The sequence below is a fragment of the Sinocyclocheilus grahami genome, unplaced genomic scaffold (genome assembly GCF_001515645.1).
Source record: "Sinocyclocheilus grahami isolate Dianchi unplaced genomic scaffold, SAMN03320097.WGS_v1.1 scaffold64.1, whole genome shotgun sequence".
NCBI classification, from domain to species: Eukaryota; Metazoa; Chordata; class Actinopteri; order Cypriniformes; family Cyprinidae; genus Sinocyclocheilus; species Sinocyclocheilus grahami.
Genome location: NW_015505243.1, coordinates 406,197 through 422,084, shown reverse-complemented (window position 1 = coordinate 422,084; position 15,888 = coordinate 406,197). Strand labels below are relative to the sequence as shown.

Sequence of the window (15,888 nt, the reverse complement as noted above, 5' to 3'; positions counted from 1 at the left end):
AGCGAGCGCTGCGCTTATGTTGTCTGCCATTTAAATGCTCAAGCTCTTTAAATTGGGTGGATTCTGTTTGGCTGTCGTTGTTTTTATTGTTAATCAGTTGGAAAAATTTGTTCTGAAAGTGATTCCAGGTGATAAATAGCTGCGGTGTGGTCTCATCCTTGGTGTGAAGAGGCCTTTAAATTTCTTACAACAATACTGGTAGGATGTAATCATGTTTAAAGTAATTCATATTAATATAGCTTGCTATTGAAGATACAGCTTTTTCTAATACTGCTTCCCTTTCATTCCGTTAAACTTACCGCAATTCTGCCTCTCTCTGCCTGTTTCTCTTCATCTTATTCCATTACTCCCTCACTCACTTCCACATTCTTTTTTGCTCTGTTGTAAGGTAGAAAGAGAGTTTGCATGATGGCCTTTTCTCAGACTCTGAATATGATTTATACAGATGAACTCAAGAGCCTGCAGGGGTGCCAGGGAATTTGAGCTTGACATATATACTGTAAATATAACTTAATTTATATGTCTTAATATGTTTAAACAACAATAATTAAACATGGGGTCAATAGATATTTTTATTGTTTTACAGCTGAAATGGAAGACCAGAAATGCAACGAAAATCATTCACAGCAAGCCAGTCAAACCTGTCCTGTTGGGGATGAGGAATGAACATGGCCATCTCATGCACAAACAGAAAAGACAGAGAGCTGAAAAGTTGCACATTTCCATTTGTATGCCTGTATTCAAGCAATGCAGTTATATGTCGTACAGCATTTGATGTTGATCTCTCAAAAAACTGTCTGAGTCAGCAGTTATCACTTTTCACATATACATCTTTTTATAGCTCCTAGAATGAGCAAATCAGCTGTGCTATCATTTCTGGAATGTGGGCAGGAAATTACTGAATATGGTGAATGCTGACATATTCACCAAGACTATTTCTCTGGAGTTATTATTGACTTATTGTCATTATATAGATAATTTACTTGGGATGCAATGACATGTCCCAAGCAATAATTTTGATTAAACAATCAAATGTCTGTTGTCTGCCATTACGTCCCCACCAATGCCAAAATCAAACCTATGCCCTTGCTGTCAGGGATTTTGCTATTGGCATAATATGGCCAAAAGTGTCCCAAGAAAACATCGCCCACAGCATATCACTGCTGCCGCCGGCCATTGTCCGCACCACAGTGCATTCAGGTGCCATAGCCTCTGTTAGTAATCACCCTATCTGCGCTCAGCCATCGATGTGATGCACCAGGAATCTTGATTCGTCAGATCAGGCCACTTTCTTCCGATCCTCCACTGTCCAATCTTGATGATCTTGGGCCCATTTCACGTGGTGTTAGCGATGATGTGCAGTTAGCATGGGGACTCACAGATTCTTGATTTCTTTACAAAATGTCCAAACTTTTTCTGATTTGTGGTTGTATTTAATGAGTGTTGGCGGGTATGAACCTTGTTTGGCTTTGAATGTCTAGTCTTAAATAAAATACAAAAAATTTAAACAAAATGCAAATAAACAAATACAAGTTTTGGGGTCTTTTCTCAAAACTCAGTTTATTTTGACTTTCTTAATCTCAATACATTGTTTTAGTTTATAGATTTACTATAGACTATACTTCATATTCTTCAATAGTTAGAAAAATTCATGCAATCTACAAGAGGTTTAGTAATTCACATTTGGTTATATTGAGTCAGGTGACATAAAATGTTACATACAATGTACATGGTTAAGCTGCATAAACAACGCTCCATTCGGACAGGTTGAGTTTTGTGTCTGTCAGCTACAGATGTCATGATTCTGGGATGTATAGGCAGAAGACACATTACATTTGTTCATCTTAACGGATATACACCATTTATATTATACCGTACATCAGGTCAGGTGTATTTGATGTTACATGACAGAACAGCAGCAGCTGATAGTCATCAGCATTCACTTTAAACTCATTTCCATACACATAGTAAACATTAGGCTTTCTTTTCCACATGTAGTTCACTTTGGTTATGGGAATGAGCTCGATTGTCTGCCTCTGAAACAGATTAAATTCAGAATGATGATTGTCTCTAGTTACAGACAGACTGGTAATGATATAGCACAGTTTGTTATTTGCATTGTTTTATTGTATGCAAACATACAATCTAGATAAAAAAGTTCGTCAAGACGAACTTTAGGTTGGCTTGAGAAAGCCTGAAAGTTTAAAGCAGTTGTAAAAGCCTGAAGTTTGAAAATTTAGATAGATTAGATAGATGTTGATATGTTTCTAGCAAGATTAGCATGTTTTTAACATGATTGGCCTGTTACTACCATATTACTAGCATGATTAGCATGTTGCTAGCACGTTTAACAAGTAACTAGCATGTCGCTAGCATGATTAGAAAATTACTAGCATGTCACTAGCATGTCTTAACAGATGTACAGCATTTATATTATACTGTACATCAGGTCAGGTGTATTTGATGTTACATTACAGAACAGCAGCAAGTGGCGGGATAGTAATCAGCATTCACTTTAAACTCATTTCCATACACATAGTAAACATTAGGCTTTCCTTTCCACATGTAGTTCACTTTGGTTATGGCAATGAGCTCGATTGTCTGCCTCTGAAACAGATTAAATTACAGAATGACAGATTCAAGATTCAGCATGATGATTGTCTCTTGTTACAGACAGACTGGTAATGATATAGCACAGTTTGTTATTTGCATTGTTTTGTTACATACAAACATACAAATACAAATTATATTTGAAAATTATGAATGATAATAATCAAGTGATAAAAATGACAATATAAAAAGGTCTGGAAGCACATAAACATATGAAGACAGTGGTACCTGTTGTAACATGCGGGACTTTTGGGCATATTTCACCTGATGGTCTCTTACAAAGCGCTCAGAAGCTTGTGCAACAGAAACATCAGGAAAGCCCCTCACTGGATAGACCTACAGTAAACATAACCATCTGATGAACTTACAAATTTCAACAAACCTTACAAACCTCTCACTCTATGTACGGTCTACCATATGTACGTACCATATTCTGGGCGTCTTTGAAGAGCTCCTTCCCTGAAACCTCCTCCAGTTTTTGCCCTCTCAGACCACTTGAATCTTGCGCTACGAATTCATCCTTCTCAGTGCTCCTGAAATAGTCCAAAAATAGCTTTTAGAATGAGACAGTTCAGTTTGAAAGACTTCTGATTATCATGAAATAATTAATAATAATTACTTGATTTATTTTTATTTCAAAGAAACTGTAAATGAGTGCTCTCTTGTGGAAAGAATGACTTCAATGCAAGTCTATGAGTATGATCGTTTAGAAACATAACAGCAAACCTCTCCTCATACTGCAGGATTCATGTATATAGCACAAACAGTGACTGAGGAGCTAGTTAATATAGTAATAATAGCAATGCCTGCCTTAGCAAACATGAATGTTATATCATATAGATCATACCATTTAACATTGAGGTTGATGAAGACGAGCAGCTGTCTCTTTCCATGGCAGGTGTCACACTGGCAAGAGCCGCTGCCGCTACATGAACTACAGCTGAAAGACACCAGATAAGTCAGAACTCAGAAAATACCAACCAAACCACTGAAGCCCTCTGCAGGATTTAATCAGAATTCAACCCACAGTAGCCACAAAAGTTATTAAAATACAATAAATTAAATAAAAACATTTGTAAAATAAATAGAAATTATTTTTTTTAGTAAGAAACCTGTTTCATAAAAATGTCTCATTATATACAGCTATAAAGGACTTACTTTTCACGTCCGCGCCCATTGCAGTGCGTGCAGCGGTCATCAGACTGACGGTAACCAGAACCATTACACACCCTACAGACTTTCTGCACATGGAAAACAATAGAGGAGAAACAGGTCATATATTAGGGTATTTACGTCATATGATGAACTGAATGAAAAAACATTCTGTGGCTTGTGCGCACAATTCCAGTACAATTCAACTTGAATTGCTCTCCAGTCACCACACTTTTAATACTTTTAATACAAGTGCCATATTTTCCACTGTGAAAACAACTTTGATAATTAAATGCCCAGCATGCAGCTGGTTCGGTCTGTGCTAGTCAAAATGTACTTACATTTCCAGCTCCAGCACAGGTGGTACAGGGGGTTTTTCCCATTCCCAGACACAAGTGACAGTTCTAGGGTGCAAACAGAATATAATGCTCTAAAATATGATCCGATTTACTGAACATAACCATTACTGGCAAGTTATGTTGCTGCTGCAGGAAGCCAAAAAGCATTTGTACTTTAGAGATTAAAACACTTTTTCAGCAACCTTGGTTCCAGACCTATTTCTTTGTCCCATTCATTTGTCCCATAGTGATTTTAAAAAGTCATTGTTAAAGAGTTATAAGCCACGAAAGCAAACCAAACCAGCTATGAGGTAAAAATCACAGCATTACAAAGTATTTTGAAAATGCAGAGAGACTAATTATATCATTCATAGTGCTTCATCTGAGAGTTTTTTTTTTTTGGTACAATTTGCTTGTCACGATTCTTTGCAGAATCATGGGTATGACATGAATTCTGGATTTTAACATGATTATTTAAAAAGTACGTTTGTTAAAATAAGTTTCATAGAAAATAATGCGGGCTGATGGCTTCAACAAAGCGTGAACCATCGATTAACATAGCTGAGGTTGTCTTTAAAGTCTGTCTTTAAAGGTTTTTAAGTTATCATTTTAAATTCACTATCGTATTGAGAAAATGAATAGGACTTTTGATTCCGGAACTCGACTGTTGTGCTCTACAAACAGAACAATTCAAATGAATGTTCTGGTGATCTAGAAGATTAAATAAAATGCTGCCAAACCCTTTAGAATGTGTTGAGTTTTCATGCAGAAATGCTGTACAGTAGCCACTTTTCCACCATCAGGCCAAACCGTTCTAATGCTTAATCTATTTCATTCCATGCCGAACCGCCCAGCCGGTATGGATTTGGTTTCATTTTCCACTGTGGGCCTGATAACAGAGCTCCAATACAAATTCATCGTCGTTGCTTTGGTAACGCAAGTGTTTACATACGATATGAGATGTAAATAGCGATCATGTTATGGAGGATGATCAGATATTTCTATTTACTTCAGTCAAATAGTGCACTTGGTCAGCTACAGAGAGAGAGAACTAGTGGGCAGACAACAATCAAGTGACCAATTCTGAGTGGAGACATCACTACAGACATTCTACCAGCCAACTGTGCTCAGAATTGCAGGCTGAGAACGGTTTATAATCGTGTTGTGCCAAACCAAGCTCAAGTGGAAATTGCTTACCATTCTTAGAACCGTTCGGTCAGACCATGGAAAAGTGGCTAAAGTGTGTCGAATGGGACTTGCTTTCTTAATTTTTGTGGATCATGTGGTTAAAGGTCAAACCTTGACTGAGGAAGTATAGGGCACTTTAATTGTCTGCTTGCACTCTTGAAAGAAGGCCGGAGGTTGAGCTGCAATCTGCCACGGACCTGGAGTAGGTTGAACACCAGCATCCACAGGCTGACCTGAAATGTTATGCTTTTATTGATTATGAGCCACATTAAATGAAGGAACATTTTCCTTCCTGGCATTTGCATCATGTAAGATTTGAATATAGTGCAGGAATACAAGATCAGATTTATATCCATTGTAAATGAAAGCAAAAGACAGCATGAAGTGTAAACATGCCCTATTTGACTTCTGGGTACCTGTGTAAGGCTCCTGACTCCATTCAGTAGATCTGGACTCCATGAACGTCTCCAAACGATACTGAGAACAGAAGCAGTATTTAGTTCTATCAACCACAAATCACATCAGGATTTAACATGTTATCAGCATGTGATGCTTCTGGACACATCATCAGTGATGTTTCCTGGGGTCATCTGGTGTTTCGGGTCTTTCAATAATCAGACACCCTCGCCCATGTGACCCAGTCAGTCTTAATCAAGCCCCAACTTGTGTCCAGGTAGCACTACCCCACCCAAGGCTCTCCTCTCCTGATCCACAGCCAAATTGCTGGAGTTGGTATCTGAGTTTGATCAGGGTTTGAGCTAAACTCTGCAGGGCAGTGGTCCTTCAGGATCGGATTTGAGGAATCCTGTGCCATGCTCTTCAGAGCTTTGTCATGACACCTACGATAGCGCCCCTCACTCAGGGCTCTTAGACAGCTGCCGAGGATGTAATCCAGGGTCTCTTTCTTCAGGCACAGAGGGTAAGCTGGTGACTCTACCTTTTCCCAGCAGAAAAGATTGGACAGGCTTGGTAGAATGTCATAGACAGCCTGGATTCAGATTTTTATTCAGTGGGGCTTAGATTTCCAGAGCTTGCCCCAAGTAACTTTGCATTCTACTACTTGTTCCCACCTTGTCCAGGCTCCCTGCTGTTGCATCCCAACAATCCTGCTGGCTCGCACTTCCTCAAGCAATGCTCTGACCTCATCCTGGAGCTGCGACGTCATATCCTTCCTCCTTGCCTTGCCATAGCACGACGCTGTGTTGCTGCTCAGGCCTGCTCTTCCTTGAACCACTGTGCCCACCAGTGCCCTTTGCTTCAGACGTGACTCAGCAACATCCATGGCCACAGATGCCTTCCATTTCAGCCCTGTCCTGACCTCAATCCCTGCCTGAGAGACTTTTGGGTCTGAGGACTCCTAGTATTGCAGCAACTCCCAAGTGCGGGTCACCATGAATTCTTCATTCAGGCTGCTGATGGGGAGTTTCAGCTCGTTGTTTTGCCCGTATAAAGCGATACTGCTTAGGCTTCAGGGTAGTCCAAACCATTTCCGTAAGAACCTGCTCATCCGCCTCCACGCCTTAAAATTATATGTCTTAAACATTATATGTACAAAAACATACCAAAGAAGACAACGATGGTCATAATGAAGATGATTTATTGTAGGTCTCACCCTGTAGGTATTAAAGGACTCCATATTGGTTATGACTCCCTCTCTGACGGGGGCAGAACTATAGCAGCACTTGCTGGAGACGTACGTTGCGAAAGCTTGACGTGCCCTGTCCTCTGAGATGGAGGGTATACTGATATCAAAGAGAAAATATCAATATGTAAGTGACCTTTGCACATGTCTAACAGGGTGTGTTGTGACATTTTTAGTACCTCCATGACCCTTTTTAGGTGTTTTACTAAACTGACACACCGCATTCAGGTCATAGTGCAGAATAATGGGCTAAAAAGGTAAATCAGCAGAATGCATTTTAGATAAAGCTTTCAAACGTTTTGATGCCAAAACTCTCAAAATATGATGATCCCCTGCAAGGTGAATATAAAAGCAGCAACAGTACATATACTGACTGACAAAATTATATAGACAACATTTCTTTGCTAAGTTTTTCTGTACTGAAGTTAAAGCCAATTATTTAAAAATACTGTTATTTAAATGAAGAATGCCCATCTGTCACACTTTGCTTATGGGAGGAACGAGGAGACATGGAGATTTCACAAAACAAGAGTCTTTAATAATCCAACAGGGAGACACAGAGCACAAGGAAGACGTACAAGACCCGACAAGGAAACATGAGGCAGACTACACATTTATAAACTTAACGAGGGACAGACAGGTGCAAGGAATCAACTAATAATGAGACAACGAGAACAGGAACATTACCAAATAAGGGAACACTGAAACAGAAACAGGAGCAAAACAGGTCCATAATCCTGACACCATCGGTAACACTTTAAAATAACTTTCATTAATAAAACATTAACAAACATTATATAATGTTTAACTAATCATTACTTAATATATATTCACATATCTAGAAATATGACATAATGTGCTTGTTAATGTTAACTAATTAACTTATTAAACATTAAATAATGATCTGTTAATCATTTGGTAATGCAAATTGAAATGGTTACAAATGTCATTAAACTTTCAATTCATATAATCATGCTTTTTTTTTAATCTTCAAATGATTTTGACAGATGGTTTACAATGATTAATAATAATATACAAACATTATATAATGCTTAACGGATAATTAGTTAATGTTTACAAATATCATTAAACTTTCAATGCATTTTAAAAATCTACAAATGATTATAACAGAAATTATACAATATTTACAAGCTTACTTGTTAATGTATTTTTGAATGCTTACAAATGTCATTAAACTCCAGTTCACATATTAGCTAATGCTCATTTCAACATTTACAAATGTTGTGAAAATATAGCTAAAGTGCACTATCCAAACTTAAATTGTTGTAATTTATGAACACTTTGGAATACAGACCTAAGGTTGGTCTCTTTTTAAAGAAGAAAAACAGCAGATTATTGCAAAAGTAGAATCACTATTGCACTATATTAATTTTATTTTATTTTATTTATAATAAATATTTTACATAACATGTTTTACTCTAAAATGGGTACATAAATTGGAGAATTTGGAACATTAAAGCCTTATGTCTAACTAAGTTATGTTCCAAATTTGAAGGTGATATGAAAAAAAATTGAGGTTCCTGCGAGATTTTATTTAGGGTGTTATACCACAAAGAGCCACCGGGTGCCATCCAAACTCCATTGAATTTTTTTAATGCATTTTTCTGTCACAAATGTCTAGATTTCTCTGTCAATATTACTTCTAAAAAAAAAAAATCTCTAAATAACCCCCATATATGGAATCCTGAGACTCAGACCTTTCCAATGATATGTTTTTTGTCAAGATTACAAAAAGGTTTGATTCTAAAAGACCATAATGCATTTTGTAATATGACACTTGATACTGCCCACTAAGGGGGAGGAGACCGCCAAAAGATTTGCCATTTCCATGTAAAGCAATGTCCGATTTCAAAATGGTTTTCACAGGATGAATTTTGGGCTTCTAAGCTTTCAAATGATATATAAGTTATGATGATTACTAAAAGATTTGATAGAGAAAAAGGACATCAACAAAAAAGAGCGCCAAGCGTCCCACAGGTGGGACGGTGACAGTTAAGGGCACTTCACAAACTATTCATGTTAATATATTCATCATTAACTCATAATCACAATCTGTAAAGGTCATATAGTTGGTCTTTTTTTGTTGTGTAGACTTCTACTATTTGCACATCTTAAATCATTTATGAATAATTTGTTAATGTTTTTGCAGTACCCAATCTAACATAGAGACTATTAATAATTTGTAAATGTTTATAAATTTTTATAAATTTTTTAGTATCTTTATTGGCACTAGACTTTTAGCTACTTTAACAACGTTTGTGTAAAGGGTGTTTAGTTAAGTTTAGCTAAATGCTAGGTAAAGACATATCACACATTGTAATTTGGGTGCAAAACATGTTTTTATCACCTCAACACTTATATTAGTATATTAGTGTGTATCATTAAACAGAATATTCCTCGAGTCATACAACAACAGGAGGGGGAAGAAATCTTCACGAAAATACTTCATTTATCATTTATCAAAACAATGCAATATATAAACAGATTGAATCGTGTTCCCTTATAGTAATCAAATTGACCCCTGTACACTTGTTGACCCCTTACCCAACCCTTAAACCTACCCATACACCAAACCTATCCCTAACCCTACCTGTATCCCACCTCAGTAACAGCAAAAGTGTTGTGCATTAACAAAAGCTTCTAATCATTGTATAACATCTGTTAAAATCATTTGTAGATTTTCAAGATGTGCGTGATCATATGAATTAGAAGTTTAATGACATTTGTAAGTATTTTAATTTACACGAAATGTTAATTATTAGGTAATGTTTAATACATTTATTAGTAAACATTATCAAGCACATTATTTCACATTTCTAAATATGTGAATATATATGAACTAATGATACGTTAAGCATTACATAATGTTTGTTAATGATTTATTAATGAAAGCTATTATAAAGTGTTCCCTGCCCATCTTTGTATGAACATTGCATATCATAGGTGTGTGTTTAAGATTAAATGCATTGAGTGTTTTTTGTATAGAGAAAAAGCTCTTACTGCCAGTCTGGTGGGCTGGGGGCCTGTTCAGGCACAGGCATCGGTACAGATGGCATTGGAGGTGGAAGATACCCACCTGTGAAAACAGAGACAACACTAGCAACAAAACTAGGAGCTCATTCATGTATTTCTGTGCTCTAAACACTATAAGGTCTATTGTTGCATTCAAGTCCTTCTGGAAAATTTGTATTTACAACGTCAGGTGCATTTAAATCGTTTTGTCGGACCAAGATGGCAATGTACATTTTGTACATAAAATTCAACATGTTTTTTTAACTCTACATCTACAAAATGATGAAAAGAGAATGTGCATCTGTGTGTTTTTGCTTTTATATGTTTTTATAAAATTTATGAAGGTGCTGTAAATTTAATTGTTATATATTCTATGGTAATTGTACAATACTATGGTATTTTGTACATGCAACTTGCACTAACATGCCCTCTATTCGGAAACTTGGGGCTTAAAGAAAAGTTTCCCACTTGTAATTACTATTTTGTGGTGACGTTTATGTGCTTTCAACTTGTAAATATGATCTATCCGACATGACTTGAATGCACCATATGAGCCCGAGCACATTTTCTCATGCTGAAGCGTTTTGTTTAGCTTCTTTGGTGTTTGATATAACGTGCATGCTTCTTACCGCCTCCGCCAGCCACTGTTCCTTCATATCCAGGGACGGTATCGAACATGTTTGCTGGGGGTCCATGCATGCTTGTTGCGGGTGCGGCCGCCGTGGCTGAATGAGATTCAAACAAACCCGTAAATTTCAATTAATAAATCATTAACAAACATTATTTAATGCTTACGGATCGTTACTTAATATATATTCACATATCTATAGAAACGTGAAATAATGTGCTTGTTAATGTTTACTAGGCTAATTAATGTTTTAAACATTACCTAAAAAAGAACTTTTCATGTAAATAAAAAGCATTCAAATGTCGTTAAACTTCTAATTCATATGATCACGCACATCTTGAAAATCTACAAATGATTTTAACAGATGTTATACAATGATTAAAAGCTTTTGTTAATGCACAACACTTTTGCTGTTATTGAGGTGTGATACGGGTAGGGTTAGGGACAGGTTTGGTGTATGGGTACACTGTAAACAATTATTGTGATTTTAACAGTAAAAGACTGTAAAAAGGCTACAATAAAAACCTGTTAATTGGTTATCAGTAAGTTTCCATACTATATACGGTGAATAACTGTACGGTTATTCACAGTTAATTACATTTAATGTAATTTGTCAGTAAAATACTGTTAAAATTACGGTTTTTGGAGGTGAAAAAGAAAAAGTCATTGTATAATTTACAGTGAAAAACTGTAAATTGACACTCCCAGAATTCCCTGCATGACACTTCATATTTTATGTTTTTTCGTTGAAATAACTATGTTTCTTCTTAGTTTTTTCTTATCAGTTGTGTGCATTAGTGTTTTATCTTACATCTAATGTTGTTAAATGAATGTTTATTGCATTATTTCAGTTACCATGATGGTGTTTAGTGTTTGTGTGAATGACACTGTGCACCTTCTATGTATATATATATTAGTATTTTCCTTCTCAGCTTTTGGAAGAGCTTATTGTGATGAGCTTTGGTTCATTATGTGACTTTCTCATCACCACCTGTTTTTGGTGGTTATCAGCATTTCAATGGTTTAAAACATATATTAGTACTTCAATATGCTGGTTTATTAACATTACATCAGTTAATGAAATATGGTTCTTTAATGTGAATTTAAGTTAAGTCTGTAAAATCTAAAATGTTTCTACCATATTTTTAACGGTGAAGTTCTGGCAACCACAGCTGCCGGTATTTTACCGTAAATGTCACAGATTTTTTTTACAGTGTAGGTTTAAGGGTTGGGTAAGGGGTCAAGAAGTGTACAGGGGTCAGTTTGATTACTATAAGGGAACACGATTCAATCTGTTTATATTGCATTGTTTTAATAAATTATAAATGAAGTATTTTCGTGAAGATTTCTTCCCCCTCCTGTTACTGTATGACTCGAGGAATATTCTGTTTAATGATACACACTAGTATACTAATATAAGTGTTGAGGTGATAAAATATGTTTTGCACCCAAATTACAATGTGTGATATGTCTTTATGTGATATATCAACAAATGTTGTTAAAGTAGCTAAAAGTCCAGTGCCAATAAAGATGTGTAAATATTTATAAACATTTACAAATGAGTAATAGTCTCCACGTTAGGGTACTGCAAAAACATTAACAAATGATCAATAAATGATTTGTAAAGACGTGAAAATAGGGTAAATTCCAGTCATTTGGGACACTTTTTGCCATCAAAATAACTGCTCATGAAGGTACTAATGATTAGTAAATGTTTATAAATATTTATAATTGATGAATAGTTTCCACTTTAGATTGGGTACTGCAAAAACATGAACAAATTATTAATAAATGATTTAAGATGTGCAAATAATAGAAGTCTACACAACAAACAAAGACCAAATATATGACCTTTACAGACTGTGATTATGAGTTAATTATATTAACATGAATAGTTTGTGAAGTGCTTAAAATGAATAATTAAGCTATATTTTCTCAACATTTGTAAATGTAAAAATGAGCATTATCTAATATGTGAAGTAAGTTTAATGACACTTGTAAGCATTCAAAAATACATCAACAAGTAAGCTTGTAAATATTGTATAATTTCTGTTAAAATCATTTGTAGATTTTTAAAACGCATTGAATGTAGAATGACATTTGTAAACATTAACTAATGATCAGTTAAGCATTATATAATGTTTGTTAATGATTTATTAATGAAGCTTTTAATCATTGTAAACCATCTGTCAAAATCATTTGAAGATTTAAAAAAAAGCATGATCATATGAGTTGATAGTTTAATGACATTTGTAAGCATTTAAATTTACATGAAATAATGATCTGTTAATCATTTGGTAATGCTTAATAAGTTCATTAGTTAACATTAACAAGCACATTATCTCAATTTTCTAGATATGTGAATATATATTAAGTAATGATTAGTTAAACATTATGTAATGTTTATTAATGATTTATTAATTAAAGTTATTATAAAGTGTAACCAAATTTTCCACTGGATGTGCACCTAGAAAGACATATAGAAACCATTAATAAAATTCTGTTTCAAATATCACAAAAATGTCACTTTACGTTCAAATGTATTTATTTTATTGCACAGCTTCTGAAATACTGATTGTGATTTATGATTGGTCAATCCCAGCGGCCTGTGCTGAAATACCTTTGTAAAAAATCCATACAGCCTATAAATAACCAGTTATTATTCATCTTCAGCTGCTTAGTCAAAATAAAAAAGCTATTGATTCCACTTATTCTTGAGAAGTGGGAGGGTGCAAAATTGAAAAAATAAAACTTTGTGCACAGACAAATGAAACTACATTTATGTGTCTTATATGTACTAAGCTACTGAGCTATGCTTTGATACAACCTCCCAACCTTTCTCTTTTTTAACAAAATCTGCTTTTTTACCTTGGACTGTGTAATATATTTTTAGCTTTATCTTTAACAGCAATCAAGATGTTTTTAACATTTCAAAACACATTCTCGTGTTAGCAGACACATTACACGTTCACATGTGACCAACAATTCCACAACAAATATAAAATATCATAATGAAATATTATCTAAATATTCAACTGACGGAGGTGGCACATCTGACGGTGGTGACAAAAACCTGAATTTGTAGTCATTTTAACTATCAAATACATTGAATCAGTCAAGTACTGTATTAAAACAAACACAACAAACAGTGAGTATGTTATTGTTTATAAAGCTTTTATTCAAGAGTCACATTGAAGTATTTTGATATATCATTGGAACACAAAATCTTATGGTGGTGACATCTGACGTGTTGACAAATATGGCGGAGTTCATGTAGTAGTATTTTTTATTTTTTTTCTGTTGATGCTAGATGCTAATGGAACCTGCTTCAGGAGAATAAAATGATCTAAATATTTCAAATAATTTCCTCAGAAATTGGAAAATGGTGTTGACATATCATGGCTGTGACACAGGAAATATTAAAATTAAGATTTAAAATATTCTAAAACTATAAAACTTAGCAGAGCCTGTCTGACACTGATGTACTCTGCAGAGGTGAACTGTGGCAAGGGGGTCCTTTAGAGTGACAGCTGCCCCTGATATTCCCTGATTTTATTACATTTTAATAAATGTCTGACGGTGTTGACAAAAAGTGGGGAAACAACTCTGAAACCTTATGAAACATGCATGTGTCACTGAAAAACAACCTTGCTTTGCTATGAGATATTATTAAGTGTTGCTTTTGATGAAACAAGCTCTTTTTCATCATTAAAAATCATTTGTATTTATTTTATAGCATATGAATGATTGAAACCTTCTCTGTGGACACGCTGATTTAGATGTAGTGAGAAGACAATAAGTGTAATAGATTTCGCATAATAATGATAAAATTAAATTGAAAGGGGGTAATTATGTTACATACATTCTATTATTAATCCCCCATAACATTTACAATTGAAAATATTTTTATTTTTAAACCAAATAGCACTTACAATTGCTGGACATGTTTTGTCCCATGTCTCAAGAATCACTGATTCACCAAGCAATAGTTAGGAACATACTTTTTAGATCTTGAAGAACTGATTCTCGTTCTTGGTAAGACTCCTGAAGTCAGTGGTGCGCAGTGTGCGCTCTAATGCCTATATGGATTTAATTCTACTGTATTTATGGTTTAGGAATGTATAGTAGGCTATAAATAGTGCGACAGCTGCTGCTATTGGATGGCGCTGAATGGACGAGTGGGTGGAGTTGTTTCTACAATAAGTAAGATTGTTTTTCACAGATTTATTCAGTGAATTCTACGACATTTACCACAGTAGGAAGTACCGGTGTTATGGATCAATAGGGGATCGTGTTAAGCAGGGGGATGTGTGCGTGCTCGTAAGCCCTTTTATTTCACTTTCCAGCAGATTCATCAGATGCGAACTATGGAGCTGCAAAGAAAACACGTTTGGTACATTCTTAATGTTCTTAATAAATGTTGATACAACTATTAGACTGTGATTTTTTTCCTCAATGACTGTGCTAATGTATTCAACACAGTTTTAGTGTCATTTTAACAATTTCACATGGTAGCTTAACAGGATTCACAAACCCCTCCCCCGTTATCTTGAGACGTTCACTTACAGTACATGGAAAATGACGATTGCTCAAACAAACGCATTATATTTCAAGTGTAACACTTATTTGCAACGATCATGTTTCGAATATTGTAACAATGCAATCTGTTGAGAAAACAAGCATGCTGTGGAATAACGCACAAAACCAAAAAAAACGTAAAATCTTTATCTAAAATCTTTCTCAGTGTGTCCATAAAATACAGAAGCGTCCCAAACAGAATCGCGTTCTGTGTCAAATATCTTAAACCGATGCAGCAGAGAAAGCTGAAATATTATTTCAGATGGGGTGTCAATGTTAAAATATGTAAACTAAATGTCTCGGTTACGTATGGTAACCCTCGTTCCCTGAAGGAGGGAACAGAGATGTCACGTCGGATGACCGACGAATTGGGATCTCGCTTAGAGAGACCAATCTACTTCGAGTGTAAACTAAACGAGCCAATGCACATTGGCATGCGATTATTGCATCCAGTTGCCGCTGATCACAGCGTGAGTATAACTAGACAGCAGATGCAGAGCATATTCAGGTTTTCGCTGAGGAGCCGAGCCGGTGACCCGGCCGCTCAGCGGTGGTACAGGAGCTGTGGCGACGGGATGTGACATCTCCGTTCCCTCCTTCAGGGAACGAGGGTTACCATACGTAACCGAGACGTTCCCTTTCAGTCGGTCACTCTCGACGTCACGTCGGATGACCGACGAATTGGGATCCCTAACAAAGGGCCACAGGTACTGCCCCTT

At 35.7% G+C, this 15,888-nt stretch overlaps 1 protein-coding gene across 4 annotated transcripts in view; it reads right to left on the bottom strand.

The window, feature by feature from the left end:
* Positions 1-2,457: 2,457 nt before the first annotated feature.
* The window catches only part of LOC107584869 (protein SSUH2 homolog), a 22,097-nt gene continuing 8,666 nt past the window's right edge, over positions 2,458-15,888 (bottom strand). For 3 of the 4 annotated variants that reach the window (XM_016271628.1, XM_016271631.1, XM_016271629.1), the window contains 11 exons: positions 10,593-10,688; positions 9,952-10,027; positions 6,901-7,030; positions 5,705-5,765; positions 5,400-5,521; positions 4,104-4,166; positions 3,769-3,851; positions 3,458-3,550; positions 3,038-3,143; positions 2,839-2,946; positions 2,458-2,607 (listed from right to left, as the gene is read on the bottom strand). In XM_016271628.1, the coding sequence (XP_016127114.1) occupies positions 2,467-2,607; positions 2,839-2,946; positions 3,038-3,143; positions 3,458-3,550; positions 3,769-3,851; positions 4,104-4,166; positions 5,400-5,521; positions 5,705-5,765; positions 6,901-7,030; positions 9,952-10,027; positions 10,593-10,688 (1,079 nt within the window). In that variant the 3' untranslated portion in view covers positions 2,458-2,466. Of the gene's footprint in view, positions 2,608-2,838; positions 2,947-3,037; positions 3,144-3,457; positions 3,551-3,768; positions 3,852-4,103; positions 4,167-5,399; positions 5,522-5,704; positions 5,766-6,900; positions 7,031-9,951; positions 10,028-10,592; positions 10,689-14,592; positions 15,256-15,888 lie in introns of those variants that run through there. The other variant, XM_016271632.1, reaches the window with a different exon arrangement.